Source organism: Talpa europaea (assembly GCF_964194135.1).
Source record: "Talpa europaea genome assembly, chromosome: 5".
Classification (NCBI taxonomy): Eukaryota; Metazoa; Chordata; class Mammalia; order Eulipotyphla; family Talpidae; genus Talpa; species Talpa europaea.
In genome coordinates, this window is record NC_140071.1 from 122,423,109 (window position 1) to 122,443,665 (window position 20,557).

The window sequence follows — 20,557 nt, forward strand, 5'->3', positions numbered from 1 at the left end:
GGAGACCCTGTTTCAATACTTTTCAGCCCAGCAAGCAGTGCAGGCCATGGCCATTATGTAGTCTTTGCTTCCTTAGAATGATCCTTGATGCTTTTTCACAAAGTAAGTCTTATGTCTGATGTCCTACTCCAATTTTGACTATCCTTAGACTCAGATCCTAAGTTCTCTTAACCCACCTGTCCCACACCTGATAGAAGACAGTTCACTCATACTCACAGTATATTTACAGCATGACCTTAATTCCCTGCCTCCTAATCCACACACACACACTGTTCCTTAAGCCCAGGGCTGGGTGGGTAAGAACAAGAAATAGGCTAATGGGAATGAACAGATGGTGGGTGTCAGAGTGAGTGAGCAGAGAGAAAATGAATGGCGATATCTGGTACCATTTTTTTTTTCAAAACCAGAAAATAAGAACAAGAATAAAAATAATTGTTTGTACATATTCTTTACTCACCAAAAATTTTCCCTTCCCTCCATTTATACTCTAAGAAAAAGTATTTTATTTCGCTGGAATTATCACTTGACAATATTGAACATCACTGAAAATGATTTTTGTTGTTAGTTTCATAACTAATTATATGCAGAATCTCCCAATATGCCTTTGTAGCTCTCCCAAACTTAAAAATAGCTATTTCTCTTTTCCTAGTTCAAGAATGTGGATTCTCGAACAATAATCACGGTGTTTATACGTCTCATGTTAACAAGTCTCCTTGTACTGCTTCTGTGCAGTACAGTAAAGTAGAACCCAAACTTTGTGTCATTACTTTTATACTGTTTGCTGACACCTAGAAATGCAGAACACCAGTCTTGCACAGCATCTGGTTTTTAAAAGGAAGTCAACAAAGACTTAATGAATAAGTGAAAGAATGATGTCCATATAACCTGGACACGACTGGCTTTCATTATTTTATTTTTGTTGAGTATATTTTGGGTTTACAGTTAACTCACTCAGGTTGGTAAACATGGAAAAATAGCTTCATATGTAGATGAAGACAAGACCCCTTTTTTTCTTGCAATCTTTTATTTTTCTCATTTAGAAGATAGTTTGAAAGCATTTTTTAGAAGGTGGTTTTCTTAATGGAAAGTGACTCAAAATGAAGAAGTCTCAGTTCAGGCTTTTTTTTTAAATCTTACCCAAAAGGAAGTGAGTGTGTCTACATTTCATAAACCTACAGTTCCACCGAGATGAAATTTAAAGCAGGAAGAAACGTGCCACCAATACACTTGATGGGAACACGTTGCATCATGTAAAATAGATATGACAAAAACAGTCCTTCTTAAATTCCTTCTTGCAGTAGTGATTACATTCATTTTAATTTTGCCAGAATATTTCAAGACACCAAAAGGTGAGTATATAATTTATCTTTTCTTTTTCTAGTTAAAAAAATTATGTCAGCTAATGGTTACAGGAAAGATCCTCTTTCTGGATACCCGCTACACAGACTGAAGTTCTTTACTGGAAAAAGTAATAAAATGAGATTGCAATTTTAGTTGACCACTACATAGCACAGTAACCTTATTCATTGTATTTGTGTTGCAAACAGTACGAAATGAAAACCTAAAGTGAAATATTTAAATCTGTAGTCTAGATTTCAAACATTGAGTTTATAGCAACTTCAGCACATGCTTATATTTCTTGAAACAGTTTCTTTCAGACAGTTTCTTTCAAACATTTTCAGGTATGCTTTTACATTCTGGAATTACTTTACAAAAAAAGTTAACATTTATTATATTAAAACTGCTTGAATTTCCTCCACTACAACTATTTTACCCAAATAATTTACTGTCACAGTTTAAAAAGTGAGTAATTAGATACCGTATTCCAAAATAAAATTAAATGAGTGCAAATTTAAGCAGGTGTATGTATGTATGTACATACTTGAAACTAGAGAAAAAAATAACAAAATTAACTGGATTTTTCTAAAAAATATGATTGCTGAAACCTTGAGTAGAAAAATGAACAGGTAAAAATTAAAACTATTTTTATATGTCAGTAAAAAATTTGAAGATATTTTGTTTTGGATGGTAATTGTATTCCCTAGCATTTAATAAGAAAAAAAAAGTAAGAGGAAAATACTGTATTTTATTATTAAAAAGTTATTATTAATTTGATTAAAATCAGAGAAAAGGTTATATTTGCTGCTTGCTGTGGTGGTTATTGTTGCATATACATGATGCTAAAATGACCAAAAGGAATATTTTTGGTAATTATATTTGATGGCCTATAGCAATGATTCTTTTAATGTTGCATCTACATTGTGTGAAGTTGCCAGATAAAATATTTTTGATAAATAGACCCTATGACTGCACTTTTGTGAACAACTGAAAATTTCTAATTTCTCTTGGCTATCTGGCATCATATTGCTTGGATTAAGTAATCATAGCACATGTGTTTTATTCTTGATTTCATGACTGAAAATATAAAAAGAATAGCTAAAATTGGAATACAGATAATCTATTCTGGGTTGAGAGTAAGCTCATTTAGTGGTTGCCTAAGTAGGTCATATAAATGTACCTAACACCTCCAAAAAATCAGATTGGAACTAAAAGCTGAGTAACTAGCCTGGAAAGTAATAAAGAAATTATTTGCTAACTATTGGTTAGTGCTTCATGAGAACTGGTGACTACAGGAGCTTACTAAAATTTTTCTTTTTTAAGCATATGTCACTTGACAATATTGAACATCACTGAAAATGATTTTTGTTGTTAGTTTCATAACTAATTATATGCAGAATCTCCCAATATGCCTGTGTAGCTCTCCCAAACTTAAAATAGCTATTTCTCTTTTCCTAGTTCAAGAACACCATAGATATTTCCTCAAATTCTTTCTGGGGTGACTTACTTGGGAATTTTGCTTTAAAGGAACATTCCTTGGGGTCAACAAGCAACAATGTTTGAAAACCACCATCTTATCCTTATGTCATTTTGTGTTTGAATGAATTTTCACGATACCACCATAAATGAAAAGTTGATTATTAGGCAAAAGATTTTATACATGAAATAGTGTAATCAGAATGCTCTGTATTTTATAATGGTTTATGGGTCACTAACAACAAGTTTCCTAGAGCCTCCTTTTATATGTTATATATTATATTGGTCAAACTAAAGGCATGTAGTTCATTTGCTTTTATATTTCAATAATTTTTTTTATCATAGTAACAGTTGCCTTATGAAATAAGTTAACCAGTGTATTTCATACAGTTCAATGTCTGGTAAAATCATTTAGATGATAAGTTAAGATGGTTTTAACCTTGAGATTTTCCTGGGTAGTCTTACCCACCTAATCACTTCCTTGTGTCCTTTTTTTTAATTTTTTCATATGTCCTATTCACTTTAATTTCTTAAGATAAATATTATAAAGTGATTTTTCCTTATAAATTATTCACTGATACCCTGTCTTTAACATATCAAATGAATTCCAAAGGAAATCTCAACAAGGAATAATGTATTCATGAGGTTTAATAGATTTGATTTCAAAATAATAAACTCTCTGAAGGCCCAAGTTAAAAATAGAGCACTGTGTTTGATCATTTTTCATCAAGAATGTATTTGAGTCTCTGAATAATCATTAGCTGGAATATTCAATTATCATAATTATACAGTATGAGCTATTTAGTCTAACTTTACCAAGGAAGGGCAACTTCTCCACTGGTGGTTTGGGACTTGTAATGAGTTTACATTATTACACAGTGGCATGCTACCTTACTCTAACTTTCAGTTTATTTGAAAGGTAGCGTATATGAAGGTATAGTAGCTAATAGAATGGTTTCATATACTGACATTGCACGTAGATAAAGGAATGGATATATTTTGATTCAGAGCTTCTTGTAGTTCAGGGAGCTGGGTTTCTCCCAGAAAAGACATTTTGCTAATGGTTAAAAGTAGTTAAGAGAGAGGGAGAGCAGGTTAACTCATATATTAATACGTCTTAGTGTTCTCTTATTTTTTCACTTATGTGTAATGTCTACCTCTGCCAGAACCTGGGACGACAAAAATGAAAGCAAAGTCTTTCTTCCTTCAAGAAGTTTTAAGTCAGGGGAAGGCTCTCTGAAAAATAACTAAGGACAATACTATAATCACTAACATAGCAATGTAAGAAAGATGGGATGGGAACGTAGAAGTGGCTTCCAGGCTTCCCTGGTCAGGATATTCCTTACGTTCTCCTTTGCAAAGAGAAATAACAACTGTCAGTTCTAATGAGCACTTCCTCACGTGCTTGTAGAAGTACTTTCTAAAAAAAATTATTGATTTCAAATAAATGTACTCATATTAATACCTCAGAAGCTCCTGAAACTAGAAATTGCAGTGAGTATACAAGTGATTTGTGGCAATGCAGGACAGGAATAGCACAGATGAAAACACCTCAAGCCTAATTTTATCTGACTGTTTTGCCTTCCTCACTTACTTTTAAGAGCCAACTGACATAAACTATGTTTACCAGTTTTCACTTCCCTTCTATTTCACACTTTCTGATGGAAATGGTAGTATAATGAAAAGTGAAATGGAAGGAAACAACAGATAAAGGAATTTAAAATACTTATAAACTATAAGATAAACACTGACATATATGTACACATTACTTATGTTTCTATTATGAAGGACAGTGTTATCAAAGTTAACTGCAGTTAACTTGCTCAGCAGCGTTCTCTTCATTTTCAAAAATGGACAATTTGTTTTCTTCTTATTGACTGGCTCATTAATATTTTAATCAGTAGTGTCCAATAAGGCATGGCACATAGTTTTATAACTATTTAATAAAACATGAATTTAATAAATACTTATGCATGGACCAGGTACCATGCCAACTATTTTCATAAAATAACTCACCTTAACACATTGACTATTTCAACTCATTCATCGTGAAGCACCATTCTCAAGAGAGATTATTTGGAAAATTATCTGAAAGAAGAAATAAAACTAGATGAGTAAATTTTCCTGTTCTAAGATTTTACCTGTATCTTAGAACTTTCTGTATCTTTACAGTTTTAAAATAGCTAGCAATATACACAATTTATTTTTAAGTATATACAAATATATATATTTTTAGATTTATTTATTTTTTATTTATTTATACAAGCACTGGGTACAGTCAGAAGCGTGGGAGGGTAAGAGAATTCACCAGAGCCAGAGCGGGGAGCAGAGCAGGCAGAAGGAACGAAGTACACTGCTGAGGGGAGCAGCGGGCAGCAGGAGAGGTCTGCGCGCCATGTGGGACCCTCCTCTAGTGGCCGGGGAGCAGCCGGGGATCGAACCAGCGCTGCAGAGACTACGGGCAGCTTCGCAACCCAGCACTCAACCGCTGCGCCACCGGGGAGGCCCTATATACAAATATTTTTACAAATATATTTTAGATGCTATAGGCTGGCAAAAATCACTGCTGCATGTAATAAATAATGCTTTTCATTACTCTGGCAGTATTTGCCTCCTCTCCCAGGTAATAATACCAGCAACCTTTGCTTGAGATACTCTCTGTTTCATTACATTGGTAGATAGATGATCTCTTTGTGTATCTTTTCTGTTCTCATAGAAAAAATGACTTGCTCTGAAACATTAATGTGGTGTTATATTTTCACTTACTACAGCACTTATTTTCTATATAATTTACATATTTATTGTGTGTATATTTTTGTCTGTATATTTTTGTTGTCTGTTCCCCCAATAGAATGTAAGCCAATGAAAATGAGGTTTTGTTTGTTTTATTCATATTTTAATTCCTATCACATCAAAAGGCACTCAATGAATGTTTGTTGATTGCGTGAATTTTCTGAGTCATATTGTAAAGGAAATAAAAAGAAAATACTATTGAAGGCAGCATTTCTCATCTGCTCCTCACAATCATCATTTTTAGGCAGACCAGGCATTTATCTTCCTCTTATATTTGTGAAACAACATTTTTAATCACAAACCTAAAACTTTTAGGTTGTGCAGTCTGTAAAACTTTTACGTAAAGTTACAAATCTCTTTACCTTGAGTCATTTTCTTACTATTTTTCTTCATGTGGGATTTCATAATAGGCATTTACTTCCCTTGTTTTGATAAGTAAAAACAACAATCTTTTTTCTTATGTTCCAAACTGACCATTCACGTGCTGCTACCATAAGTTAGAAGTAACCCAAAACTTTGCCCTTTATCTATGGAAATATTTTAAATTGTCTTCCCCGAATTCTATGAATGAATCCATACCCTATCTAGACTTCCTATTTCTGATCAGGCAAACTTCATGGATGTAGCATCCATATGTGACATGCCCCTCTTACCCACTAAATACCTTCAACTGTTGCATTGACAATGGAATCATAATTGTTTGAGCTGTTGAAATTGATATAATTTTTATTCCTTCACAGAGGCAGACTTGTGACTAAAGGGAAGCAACATGTTAACCAATGTCTGTAAAACAGAAGCTAAGCCATAAGCTCTCTCCTATCCTGAAAGCTTTTTAAAAAAAATTTCAATTATTTATTTATTTAAATAATTTATTTTTATTTTATACATTTTCTACATCATTTTCTATCCTGAAAGCTTTTATTTAACTTAATTTTATTTTATTGAGGGAACTGGTTTACAATACCGTATGTGATTCGGAGGCATAGGATCACACCTCCTGCAGATTGTATTTTTAAATTGTTGAATCATGCTACATAATAGCCAATCATGATGATAGATCTTTAGAAACATTTGGGTATGTTTTGCTTTGGCAATGATTTATTTTATTTTAAGCTTTATTTATTTATACATATAAGAACTGGGGTACAGGCCAGAGGGGGATGAGAGGATTCACCAGAGACAGAGTGGGGAACAGAACAGGCAGATCTATTGGAACACATTGCTGAGGATAGCAGCAGACAAGACAAGAGAGGTCTGTTGCACCATATGTGGGTTAGCTCCCTGGCAGGCTGGGTATCGAACTCATGCTGCACAGGCTGTGGATAGCTTCACAGTGCTGTGCTGACCCCCTTGCTCCACCAGGAAGGCTCCTTGGCTATGACTTTTTTTAAAGGCTTAATTTACACACAATAAAATGGCAAGATCTTAAGTATTTATAGTAATGGATTTTGACAGTGGTATGTACCACCCCACACAAGATACAGGCTTTCATCACTCCCAGTTAGATTCTCTTGCTCTTTCCTGTCAAATCTCCTCCCACTCCAAAGGCTACTCTCTAACCTGTGTCACTATGGTTTTGTCCCTTCGTCATATGAATGGAAGCATCACACATAATATACTTTTGGTCTGACTTTAGCTTGGCATAATGTTTCTGAGATTCTACTATGTTATTGAGTATATCAGCAGTTTTTCTTTTTCTTACTAAGTAGTCCATTGTAAATATACAGCACATCTGTCCATACATTCTTTGGGTTGTTTCCAGTTTTGAGCTATTATAAATATGCTGTAATGAACATTCTTGTATAAATCTTTGAATGAACATGTTTTTATTTCCACTGGGGTAACTAGTGGTGGAATAGCTGAGTATATTTAATCTTACAAGAAACCCCAAGTACTTCTCCAAAAACAATTCATCAGCTATATTTCTAATGACAAAAGTTTCTTATTTTCTCTAGAATATATTTAATATACTGGAGCAAAAATATTTGAAATATGCATCATCTGAAATAATCTAAGCTTTTGCCAAAGTTCTGACAACTAGTTAACAGTATTATTGAGAAAATATGATTTGACATAGAGTAGTTTCTGGAGCTCCTAATATTTGTCAACAAAAGGTTTATTATAAATTTTCACTTATTTCTAAAGATCAAGAGGTAGTTGAGACTTTTGTTCTTGTAGTTATACCCTGAAGAATACTCTTGGTACAAAGTATCTAAAAAATGTGGTAAAACATATTAAAAACTTGAAACATACATAGTTGGACTGGAGTAATTCTGGAATACATTTCCATCTCTGGGAGTGAGATTTAAGATATCTGGTCCCCAGCAATATTAATGGCAGTGTTTAAATTCATAAATCCTTGTTTATGGGGGTGAGAATCTAGTCCACCTCATAACAAAAAGGATTGAGCAGAATTCACTTATTAAAATTATACCAGGTAAGGATATGTCCTCTATTTCTTTTCGGATTGGATTATTTAAAGCTAAGATTTAAAAGCCATTTAAAAAATGAACTCATAGTCAAATGTAAAGGGTTTATCATTAATTCTAAGAAGTCCAGTTGGTCACTTATTAGATAAGAAGATTGTGGTGTTGACTATAAACATTTCTCTATCTCCCTTTTAGGTCACATTATATGAATATAAGTTGCAGAAGTTGAAAATCCCATAAAATGATAAATGTCAGTGTGAGAAAAATTGAAAGAGGGCAAGAAATGTCTTTTCATGTCTTTTAATAATATAAAAAAGTGAAACATTATAGAGTTCCATCAGGTAGTGTATTTCTATCTTCTTCCTAAGACTTTATTATTTTAAACAGTCTTTTAGAAAAGTAGTTATAATTTGATTACAACTTTGTTTATAAATCTACTAGCATTGCAGAATTATGTATTTGAGTAAAATTCCAATTCTCCCCCCACCCAAGCACCTTTATAACAACTCAAATATGATTTTTTTTTAAAACTGGAAATCGCATGTGAATTATTATAGAAGAAATTTAAAATGTAGAAGGATGACAAATAAGCCTTTATTTTGTTAAATAGTAGAAATATAATAATTAATAATTAAGTACTGGAGAATTACTATTAAAACAAAAAATTCATAAACTGAAAAAATGTTTTAATATCAATCAGTAACTAGATTTTCTTTTAAGTTTGAACCAAGGTCTATGATTGGGAGTAATCATTCTAAAAAATGAAGTAATTGTTTCATTGTGATCCACATTATATAAAAAATTTTTAAAAATTATGCTTATAATATGAGTGATGGTAGGGAAAGCCACATAGAGGTGGAATTGAACATGTCAGTTATTTTCTCTTGTTTAGCAAAGCGATTATCTGACTAGAAATATCTGAAAGGGAAGCTTCCGATTCCCTAGTTGATTACTGCTGCTAAACAGGGATTCCCAATTTTTTTTAAGGTGAGTTTTAATTATTTGTGTGAATTCAGTCATAGATAATCCTATCCTAAATGAAGGATGAACTTTTAATTTTTACTTTGGAATATGAGTTTAACTTTTAAATAACTTGGGCCTCCCTGGTGGCGCAAGGGGTCAGGCACCACACTATGAAGCAATCCGCAGCCTCTGCAGCACATGTTTGATCCCCGACCAGCCAGGGAGCGCCCCACATGGCACAGCAGACCTCTCCTATCTAGCCTGCTGCTCTCCTCAGCAGTGTATTTCAGTCATTCTGCCTGTTCTGTTTCCCACTCTGTCTCTGGTGAATCCTCTCACCCCCCACATCTCTGGCCTGTACCCCAGCTCTTGTATGTATAAATAAATAAATCCTTAAAAAATTTTAAATAATTTATGTGTGTACACATTTTAAAAGTGTTTTCATCTGTATACCACTTTATGCTACTGCAACCCCATGAGGTTAGCAGGATCTAGAGTTATTATCTCTTGCTGATAGAAAGTGAGGTCTACCAGCAGTCGGAAGAGTAACAAGGAACACACATTCTCCTGTAGGAATTTCAGCAGAAGCAGACCCCATGGACACCTAGGTCAGACTGGTAAAACTGTTGTTGAACTTCTGGTCTCCAGAACTGTGCAAGAATAAGTTTCTCTTGTTTTAAATCACCAAGGATGTGGTAATTTGTTACAGCATCTCCAGGAAACAAATGCAGAGATACTATCTGAGTTTTCTATTCCATGTTTAACTTCATGCAAAGGACAGAATCTCTAGTTTGGAAAAGGTGAATTCAGAAGAACAGATTTAGAGGAACCTAAGGTTTGAACGTTAAGACATTGCTGGAAAAGAACATGGTTAAAATGCCAGGGTTTCTCAGCACTTGTCTTCAAGGACTTTTGTTCTCTGAAAACTAGGGAATGCCAATGAATTTCAAAAAGAAATATTTAAATGGAGTAGATATTGTTAATTCATGTAAAAATAATCTTATCACTAATAAATTGAAATATAATAAATACATCTAAGAAAAACTGGGAACTAATTATATACTTATTTGAATAAGAAAACTTCAAAGTTTCACAGGAAAGAGTTTTTTTTTTTTTCTTTCCCTTTGCAGGAAACACATTGGAGTTATCATGCCTGGAAGTGTGTTTACAACCTAATTTCACCATTCCTTTCCCTTAAATTTTTCTTTGGTGACTTTTCTGCAACCAGCAAGGGAAAACCAGACTATTCTGGGAATCTTTCTAAATCATTCCAACTTTGAAAACTTCACCAGGATTTGCCAAGACATCACAAGAGAATTTAACATGTGCTGCTCATGTTTGGTTTGTGAGACCAAAGAAAACATAAACTTTCCTTCTCAGGGACCAACATCAAAAGGTAAAACCAATGGGAAAGAGAATAAGATTTATCAATGAAAAAATCACTTTATTTCTGTTAAGAAAGGTATTAATAATCTATTTCAATTTTAAGTCCAGTGGCACTGGATAATTGGTGCTGTGATTCTTCATAGAGGACTTACTTGTAGGAATTTGGGGAATTACTCATTCTTGGTTTACTTTGATTTACTAAAAAGAAAATATTCTATTCCTAAATACATCAACATTCTCCAATAATTCACAACACTTGATGGTTTAAGGATACTAAGCAGGCTCTCTTCAAAGGTAGTAAATTAAAAAACAATTATAAGTAAATCTGTGGTGTGTAAAATCAGACTTTGATTCCCAAAGGAGTTATTGAATCCTTGATGCATCTGTACCTGCTCCTGCCTAACATTTATCTACTGAGTGTGAATTGTGTTTTCACTTGTCTAACTATCCAATGAGACTTTTGAAGGTGGGGACTTTGTTCTCTACTGTATTACTAGATCTTAGCATAATGTGACATTAGGTACTCAATAAATATGTTTATTTAAAGAGTGAAAAAAAATAAAATATAATATAACTAAACATTATCTGTAGTGCCAAACTGAACTCTGATTTTATCATGAGATCAGTATATATTATTCAATTCAATCAAATCCCTTTGGATCATTGAGAAATTAAATAATTTATGTAAAGTCACAAAATAAACTGGTGGCCTCAAATTTATTTCTTATACCTATTCAGCAAGATAGCTTCCTGCATCACTCCATGTTTAGCATTTTTTTACATTCTTCAAAATGGAAATTAGATTTCTTGGCATTGATTTTGAGCAAAGTACAATATGTATTGTTGAGACTGCTTTGCAAATAGTCTGTGCCACAAGTCACAGGAAATATCTGTATTTTCTCAGAAAGGCTCCAAGTCTATTGCAACTTGACTCTCACCTGCTTTTCATAATCTTAAATACTGTAAGCACTTAATCATTATTATTAGTTTAGGTTACATCTTGCTTCTACTTAAAAAAAATAGGATTGAGAAGTTTTCATTCTGAGTTGCATGTATTTTCTTACTATGTACTAATATTTTGCAAATAATATTTTCTTAATATCTTTCCAGTTCTTATCATGAGAGGATCAATGGAAGAGAATGAAAATGATTTTTACTCACCCTGCCAACATTTCAACTTCATTGTACCTCCTGTAGTTGACTACTTAGAGGAATATAACTTTACCTGTCATCTAAACACCCACACTAAAATGTCAGCAATCTTGGAGGAAGTTGCAATACAGAAAAAGTCTAGAAATCATACTTACAGAATTAAGGAATACCCAAATAATTGTATACACATTTATTTGCACCTGGAAATGGATGCAAAAAGTAAGTATTATTTAAAATTACAAAAATTCTTTTTTTTTAAATAATAAATTTTATTTTTATATTCCCCAAACAATTGCAACCCCCCCATTCTGATCCCAATCCCTCCCCTCCGGTCCCCCACCCCCCCAAAAGTGTCTCTGTTTCATAGTTTTTTGTTGATTCTGATTTTCACTTTCTTATAGTTATTCATTTTCCTGGTCCCTTATTTAAGTTTTCTAGATTCTTGCTATGAGTGAGACCATCCAGTATTTTTCTTTTTCTTTTTGGCTTATTTTGCTGAGCATGATCCCTTCCAGCGCCATCCATGTTGTTGCAAATTGCATGTGTTTATCTTTTTTGAATGCTGAGTAATATTCCATGGTGTATATGTACCACATCTTCTTGATCCAGTCATCTATTTTTGGGCATTTGGGTTGTTTCCAAAGCTTAGCTATTGTAAACAGTGCTGCTATAAACATAGGGGTGCAGGTGTTCTTTGGAATTGATGTTTCTGTGTCCTTTGGGTAAATACCTAGGAGTGGAATTGCTGGATCCTATGGAAGCTCTATGTTTAGTAGGTCCAGAAATCTCCACACAGCTCTCCATAGTGGTTGGACCAGTTTGCACTCCCACCAACAGTGCAGAAGAGTTCCTTTTTCTCCACACCCTCGCCAACATTTGTTGTTGCTAGTTTTTTTAATATGTGCCATTCTCACTGGTGTGAGATGGTATCTCATGGTAGTTTTGATTTGCATTTCCCTGATGGCAAGTGATGTTGAACATTTTTTCATATGCCTGTTGGCCATTTGCATTTCTTCTTCAGAGAAGTTTCTTTTTAGCTCTTCTGCCCATTTTTTGACTGGATTATTTTCTTTGTTGTTATTGAGTCTCATCAGCTCTTTGCAGATTTTTGTGATCAGTCCTTTATCATTAGTGTTGTGTGCAAAAATGTTCTCCCAGTTGGTGGGGTTTCTCTTTGTTTTTGTTATTCTCTTTTGCTGTGCAGAAGCTCTTTAATTTGATGTAGTCCCAGCTGTTTATCTTTGCCTTCACTATCACTGCTTTGGGTGATGTATCTGTAAAGATGTCTTTGATGTGCAAATCACGTAGTGTTTCGCCTATATTTCCTTCTATATATTTTATGGTTTCAGGTCTTATGTCTAGTTCTTTAATCCATTTTGAGTTGATTTTTGTGTATGGTGTGAGGTAGTGGTCAAGCTTCATTCTTTTGCATGTAGTGACCCAGTTTTCCCAGCACCATGTACTGAACAAACTTTCTTTGCTCCAATGCATAGTCTTTGCTCCTTTGTCAAAGATTAGTTGACCATAAATCTGTGGGTTTATTTCTGGATTTTCTATTCGATTCCATTGGTCTGTATGTCTGTTCTTGTTCCAATACCATGCAGTTTTGATGATTATGGCTTTGTAGTATAGTTTGAAGTCTGGGAGTGTGATGCCTCCATTCCCTTCTTTTTTTTTTCAGGAGAGCTTTGGCTATTTGGGGTTTTTTGTGATTCCATATGAATTTCATCAATAATTGTTCTATTTCTTTGAAGAATGACATTGAAATTTTGATAAAATTACAAAAATTCTTGTTGAAGTAATATTGCATTATAACATCATTTAAGTTTCAGGTGCATTCATTATAAGTCAACATTTATATATAATATACTCCATTAAATTCACCACTGAAAATCCAATCCTATTGTTGACCATAGAATTGACTTTTTTTTTTTTTTTTTTTTTTTTGCTGATTTATCTACTCTTCCCAATTCCCTTCCATTTTTCGCAACTACTAATTTGGTCTTATAGTTGAGAAGTGTATTTTTAAGATTTATTTAATTAATTAACTCCTTTGGTTTCCCTATATGCCACATACAAGTGAAATTGTTGTCTTTTCTGGCTTATTTCACTAAGCACAACACTCTCTAGGTATATCCATGTTATCAAGATTTCATCAAAAAGTAAGTTGTAAAGGAAATTAGAAGGAAAAGAAGATTGGACAATGCACAAAATTAAATAAGAGATACCACATTAACTTTATTGCAAGTCAATGATTGAAAAATTTATGGATGAAATAATATGGATGGAAAGAATGTTAATTCTTTTATCTGTTTAATTTTTTTCAAAATGGGCTTTTCATGGGATCCAACTGAACCATATATGGTTGTGATTTGAGGGTCACTAAAAAGGCCTTTTGCCCCAGAATACTTGTGGACATACCGATTAACTTGGGCATTAAAGGGTGAAATGTATTTTTAAATATAAAAAATTTCCATTTACATTGTGATGTGCTATTAATTATATATTGAATTGATATGTTATCTTAGAGGTAAGATCTAGGCCTGGATTGAATGGAACTTTTTTTTTTTTTTTTGGTGGGACCCTTGCCCGGTGGCCTGGGATCGAACTGGCGCTGCAGGCAGCCTCGCAAACCAGCGCTCAACAGCTGCGCCACCAGGGGAGGCCCTGAATGGAACTTTTGATGCAATACAATGAGCTAGGTGGGGTGTAGATTAGGCTCTGTGTGTCACTGAATAAATGAATGAAGAGAAGATAAGAGTCTAAAAGACAAAACTTATACATATCTTAATTCTGTTTATTAGCTTCCTTATTGCACTGTCCTGAATTATCACAATCAGTCCTTTTTTTCTAGGCAGTATGCTCCTACATCACCTAAAAACCTACTCTTGAAAAACATTTTTTAATATCATCACTATGAGTGCCTGCAGTGAGCTAAGTATGCAGTGTGCTGGCCAGGCATTGGGGGCATAGAAAAATTAATGTAAACCACTCAGCTGGATAGATGCTGTAGTAGTCACTTACTGTGCCTTTTGATATAGTGGACATATGCCTTAGAATGTTATTCTAAAGCCCAATGGTTTTAAAGGTAATTATTTTAAAAATATAATGCTTATTTTATTTTATTTATTTATTTTTAAATTAATTTATTTATTTATACAAGCACTGGGTACAGTCAGAAGTGCGGGAGGGTGAGAGAATTCACCAGAGCCAGAGCGGAGAGTACAACAGGCAGACTGACGAAGTACACTGCTGAGGGGAGCAGCGGGCGGCAGGAAAGGTCTGCGCGCCATGTGGGTCCCTTGCTGTTGGTCGGGGATCGAACCGGCACTGCAGAGGCTGCAGCGCTCGACCGCTGGGCCACCAGGGGAGGCCCTAAATACATAATATGTATGTATTTTAAAAGTAAAATATAAGACTTCAAAGAAATTTTTTTTCTGTGAATTGGTTTGCCCATGGTCCTGCAGCCTCTGCAATGAGGGGATATTTCAAGGGGTGTGTGTGTGTTTGTGTGTGTGTGTGTGTGTGCAGGGAGGGTGATCTGATATCTGAATAGAGGGGCAGAAGTGAGGTTGGAAGGTAGGTTCTGGAGAGGCTGCATAAAGTTGGCAATTATGATGTAATCTTGTTATAAGGCAGCCCCGATATAAAACGTATTCCCGACGGGTTGCCTGGCTGTGGGTCCTCACCAGCGCTTGAAAGGAACGTAATACTCCACTGCAGGCACACACAAAAGGTTAATAAAAGATTTATTATTAAATAGGGAAGGGGAAGGGCAAATGAGGAAATGTACAACTCAGGGAGAAAAGTGGGAGATAAAGTCTTAAATGTGTCCTACCCGATCCTTCGATCTGGAATCCCAAATGGCACTCTGAGAGCTGGCCGCGAGCCAGGAGCCGTGAAGCCAGGAGGAGAGAGAGAGAGAGAGAGAGAGAGAGAGAGAGAGAGAGAGAGAGAGAAACGCCCAAGGCCCAGGTATCTGGTTTTATACCTGGCTGCTTAACCCCACCCTCAGGTCCCAGCCACCTTCCCCTTGGTGGTGATGGGATTTGTTTTTCCCAATGTCTTGATGGCTTTGGTCTGGAGTGGGGGTGGAGTCCACAAAGCCTGCATGGAATTAGCTCAGGACATCCTTTCCCCCTAACAATCTGAGAGATTAAAAAAAATTTTGGACTATAGATATGAAAATATCTATTTCAATGTCCATTTATGTACATTTGACTGCTCCATTTTTCTTAGTTTCTTGATCCAGGGTCAAAATTGTTAATTACAATTGGCTCTGATTCAGGGACTTTGCTATATTGTGGTCTTAACCTTGTGATTCTAGGTTAGTGAACTAACATTGCCTGACCTGCAAGTGAAATTTATTCTAATTTTTGTGATTAAATGGATCCCTAAAAGCTACCTGCTCATGTTTCTCATTTAATACAACAGGAAAGAATTCAGGAGAACAAGCAGCTCTGTAACAGTGAGGATTAGCCATTCAGCTTTTTAGTTAAGGGCAGAATAGGAAATAGAACCAACCTACACCATCACATAGCCCCTTATCTGTTGCCTCACTTTTTTTGTATCTTTATAGTATTTTTTTTTTCCTTGCAGATTTCATCTGTTCCATGAAGATCACTTGGTATGCTTTAGTTCTATCAGTTTTTATATTTTTGTTCATCGTCACTATCCACAAAATACTTGAAGGCCACAGGAGAGCGAGGAAGTGGCAGAGTAAGTATTGAGAAAAAAAATGGTTATCGGGATAATACATGAAGTGTCTTAATTACAGATTTAAGTTGTTTTAAAATTCACATTACCTTTTATTAAACGCCTACTGTGTGTAAGCTGTGATTCTAGGTGATCCAGGAGTTCATCGTCTGGAGGTTGACCCTGAGCTTACTAGAAGTGGGGGTTGAAGAGAGCTAGTGGAATGGGGATTAGTAAAGCAGAATTTCAGTTAGAATTTGAGCAGAATAACTCTAGATGGTGAGTATGAGTGAGAGTCATCTTTAAAAATTGTCAGTAGTATTTGGTTAGGCAGAGCAAAAATGTATAATTGGAAATCAGGACGACAGGATGTCTCATTTGGATGCATGGCTTGGGATGAAAAAGAGCCAAGTGAATTAGAACAATGAGAAGCCTAGATGGGCTACACTGAAGAAACCCCTCTAAGGAGGTTGAATCAAAGTGCAGCCCCATTCCAAGGACATCTTGTATTTATTTAGAATCAAGTGGAAGATAAAAAGTCAAAGCAGCAAGAAGGCATAGACTGGAAGGTCAGGGAAAGAGTCAGCAGAGGCCTTAGGGTTTTTGCTAATCTAAGTATAACATCTATTGCTGATTTCAACACATGCTGCTTTCAGCATGTATAGTTCCTCACACCAGGACTTTGTCCTGAGAGTTTCCTTATCTCAGACTTTCTCTTTTTGTATTATTGGTGAAGGGCACAGAAAAGTTAAGGCAAAGACACAGAATAATTCAAGCTCCCACAGCAGAGACAATATTAAAAGTATTTAACAACTATTAAAACACAGGCATTTACCTATCAAAATGGACACCGGCTGTAAACTATTGGTGTACACCTGTATACACTAGGAATCCTGGCGTTCACCTGTGCACACACTGACTGAAGAGCAGGCCATAGGAACAGTCCACAGTATGAGTAGTAGTCTCTTAGAGGCAGGATAAAGTGTGAATGACAATAAGCTTTGGAGACAGGTGGACTCAGGTTAGACTCCTAGTTGTAGCACTCACTGGTCATGTGACTTTGAGTAAGTTCCTATACCTAAGTGTTTCTTTTCTTCTTTGTAAAACAATAATAATCACAGGGTTGAGGTAAGGATTGAAATAAAGAGATTATATAAGAAGTTTAACAAAGTGACTAATTTTCAGTAAAAGATAGCACTATGGGGTGGTTGTGTTATAGGACAGGGAGAGGGGCAGCCCAAGCCCCGCAAACCTGCCTATTCTAAATGGGTTCTGCCATCCGCCGCATCAACACAAAACATATGAGACTTTAATGGGAAGGAACTTTAATAAAACTAGGAAACAATACAGGTAAGGCAAAGAGTCTAGTTTCTAAGTGAAGCGCCCAAAGTTACCCGTCCCCTCGTGGGTAAAAGTCCATCCAAATGGGATTGGCCCAGAGCAAGGCCCCAAAGCCTGCCATGAGTCTAAAGCACCTTCCAGTGGGGACACACAGAAAAGGGTCAGAAACAATCAGACAAGCCCAGAAGGAAAAGAGCAAAATCAACATCAAGATAAAAGCTGCCATGGTCACCTCCCCACGGGTCTCACCCACATCTGTGTCACCCAGTCCACGACCAAAAGACAAGCACAGTTTCTTCACGTGTCTCTAGGCTCCATGCGCCTCCTCCAGGTCTCCTTGCTCCATCCTGCTTCCTTCCTCAGTCTCTTCTGCAGCTTCTCCTCCTGCTCAGTTCCACCCTTCCTTGGGTGGGGCAGGGAACGTGGAACCTCCCCCTTTCCTGGGGACCACCCTGTTACAGTTGGATTATTTCCCAAGGCTGTTAAGTTTGCTGCTAGGTTAGAGTGAAGGTGCATTAATTCTTTGGGTTACATATGTGCTGCAGACATTTCTGAGAGCAGTTTTATTTTAATTTTTTTAAATATTTATTTATTTATGCATACAAGAACTGGGGTACAGACCAGAGGTGTGTGTGGGGGGTGAAGAGATTCACCAGAGACAGAGTGGGGAACAGAACAGGCAGACTGACTGAAGTGCACTGCTGAGGGGAGCAGTGGGCGAGACAGGAGAGGTCTGCTGCACCATGTGGGTAGCTCCCTGGCTAGGGATCGAACTCGTGCTTCATTGGCTGTGGATAGCTTCATAGGTTGCATCTTAACCCCTTGCACCACCAGGGAGGCCCTTTTATTTTAAATTTTTAAAAAAGATTTATTTATTTATGCATCAAAGAGCTGGGGTGGAGGCCAGAGATATGTGTGTGGGGGGCTTGGAGTGCGAGAATTCACCAGAGACAGAATGGGGAGCAGAACTGGTGGACCTACTGAAATACACTGCTAAGGGGAGCAGTAGGCAAGACAGAAGAGGTCTGCTGTGCCATATGTGGTTTAGCTCCCTGACCGGGGATGGAACTCAGGCCATAGTGATGACAGTGTGATAGTGCTAAGACTTAAACCCCAAGCCACCAGGGAGGCCCCTGAGAGCACTTTATATCAATTCTTGACCTTGCTATGCTAGTTTATAAGGTTCTTAATGCATTTGTTAATAACATTATCAATATTGTATATTTATAGAATAACTGTTTTCAGAGAACTTTCATAAGTTTTTACTAGATTTTCACAATATGTAAATAGGGTATGTGCTATTATTTTAATTTCTTTTTTTTTAAGATTTATTTATTTATTTATACGAGCACTGGGTACAGTCAGAAGCACGGGAGGGTGAAAGAATTCACCAGGCCAGAGCGGGGAACAGAACAGGCAGAGTGATGAAATACACTGCTGAGGGGAGCAGCGGGCACAGAGGGAGAGGTCTGTCATGCCATGTGGGACCCTCACCCAGTGGCCGGGGATCGAATTGGCGCTGCAGAGGCTGTGGGCAGCTTCACAACCCAGTGCTCAACCGCTGCACCACCGGTAGGCCCTTATTTTAATTTCATAGATGAAAAAAAAAAAACAAAAAACAACAACTGAGTGTCAGAGAGGGCAAGTGTTTTGCCCAAAGTTATGTAGTTAATAAAATGTCATAATTAAGACCAGGGTCTTTCAAGCTTGACAGTTATATTCTTTTAAATAAATGTTATGGTTGTGAGTTTCTGGATCTATTCTTAATGTATAATTACATACTAAAATAGAGAGATAACAGCTGATAGAGGGCCTCCCCGGTGGCGTAGCGGTTGAGCGCTGGGTTGTGAAGCTGCCCGCAGCCTCTGCAGCGCCGGTTCCATCCCCAGCTGCCAGGCGAGGGTCCCACATGGCACGCAGACCTCTCCTGCCGCCCGCTGCTCCCCTCAGCAGTGTACTTCGGTCCTTCTGCCTGCTCTGCTCTCTGTTCTGGCTCTGGTGAATTCTCTCACCCTCCCGTGCTTCTGACTGTACCCAGTGCTTGTATAAATAAATAATCTGTTAAAAAAAAAAAAAGCCGATAGAAAAAAAAGTCTAGAAAGAGACCAGTAGTGGAGAATGACCTTAAGTTCTTATGAACATCTATCCATATGACAGGCTTAGTGGCTTTCAAAGTTTTGCCTTATAAATCCAAGCATATAAAGCAATGAAAAATGTCATACCATTTAGGACATTAAATCTATTTAAATTTTAATATGCATTAAGTATTCTGTGTATCATATCTATGTATATGACATAAATAATATAATATCTGGACATAAGAGCTGGGGTTATTCATGAAAGGCAATGGCACAGTGGCATTCATAGTCATGGAGAGGCCGTTAGTTTTACGTAGAAAGAACCTGTGTTTGTTCATGGAAAATAATTTAATAAAGAAAAGCTTTTAATGTCTTGGCATTGCAGGTTCCGGAGCTGTCAATGGCCCATTCGCCCTAGTAACCCTTAGAGCCAACCTGGGGAATATATATTAAGAATGTGCTTGCTTATCATATAAATATTTAATTTCTTTTCTTGGAATAGGTCATAAATACCGATCTACATCTGTTCTCTTAAGAGGAAGTGATTCTGAGAAACTTCGAACATTGAATGTGCAGGTTATTTCAGGTGAGTTCCGTGACAATGTATAAACAGAACACCGCTTAGGAAACCCCAGGCTTCACCATTTCACTGTAGAGTGAACTCATTCATGATCAAGAGATGTGACCTCATTTAAACTAGCCTCGTATCTGAAGGAAAGGAGCTGTGGGCATATGAAATCCAGCTAAATATGTCTTATTACCAGGGGATAGTTATGATCAAAACTATCTCCTTAAATAATGGAAAGTTTGCTTAATTGGCAAGAAGAAATTTATGGGAGTAAGGAGTGGAGAGAAGGCAATAAGGAATAAGGCTCAGATTTATTTTTAAATGAGACAAGATACCAT

General features: G+C 36.3%; 1 protein-coding gene across 1 annotated transcript; it reads left to right on the forward strand.

Annotated features, from left to right (window-relative positions):
• Nucleotides 1-1,261: 1,261 nt before the first annotated feature.
• TMEM156 (transmembrane protein 156) lies at nt 1,262-20,422 on the forward strand (the record flags this gene model as incomplete). Its single annotated transcript, XM_084233128.1, is given in 10 exon segments — nt 1,262-1,349; nt 10,130-10,180; nt 10,183-10,395; nt 11,496-11,756; nt 16,137-16,256; nt 20,154-20,254; nt 20,257-20,316; nt 20,318-20,320; nt 20,324-20,395; nt 20,399-20,422. Coding segments are annotated over 10 exon segments (993 nt in total).
• Nucleotides 20,423-20,557: the final 135 nt, after the last annotated feature.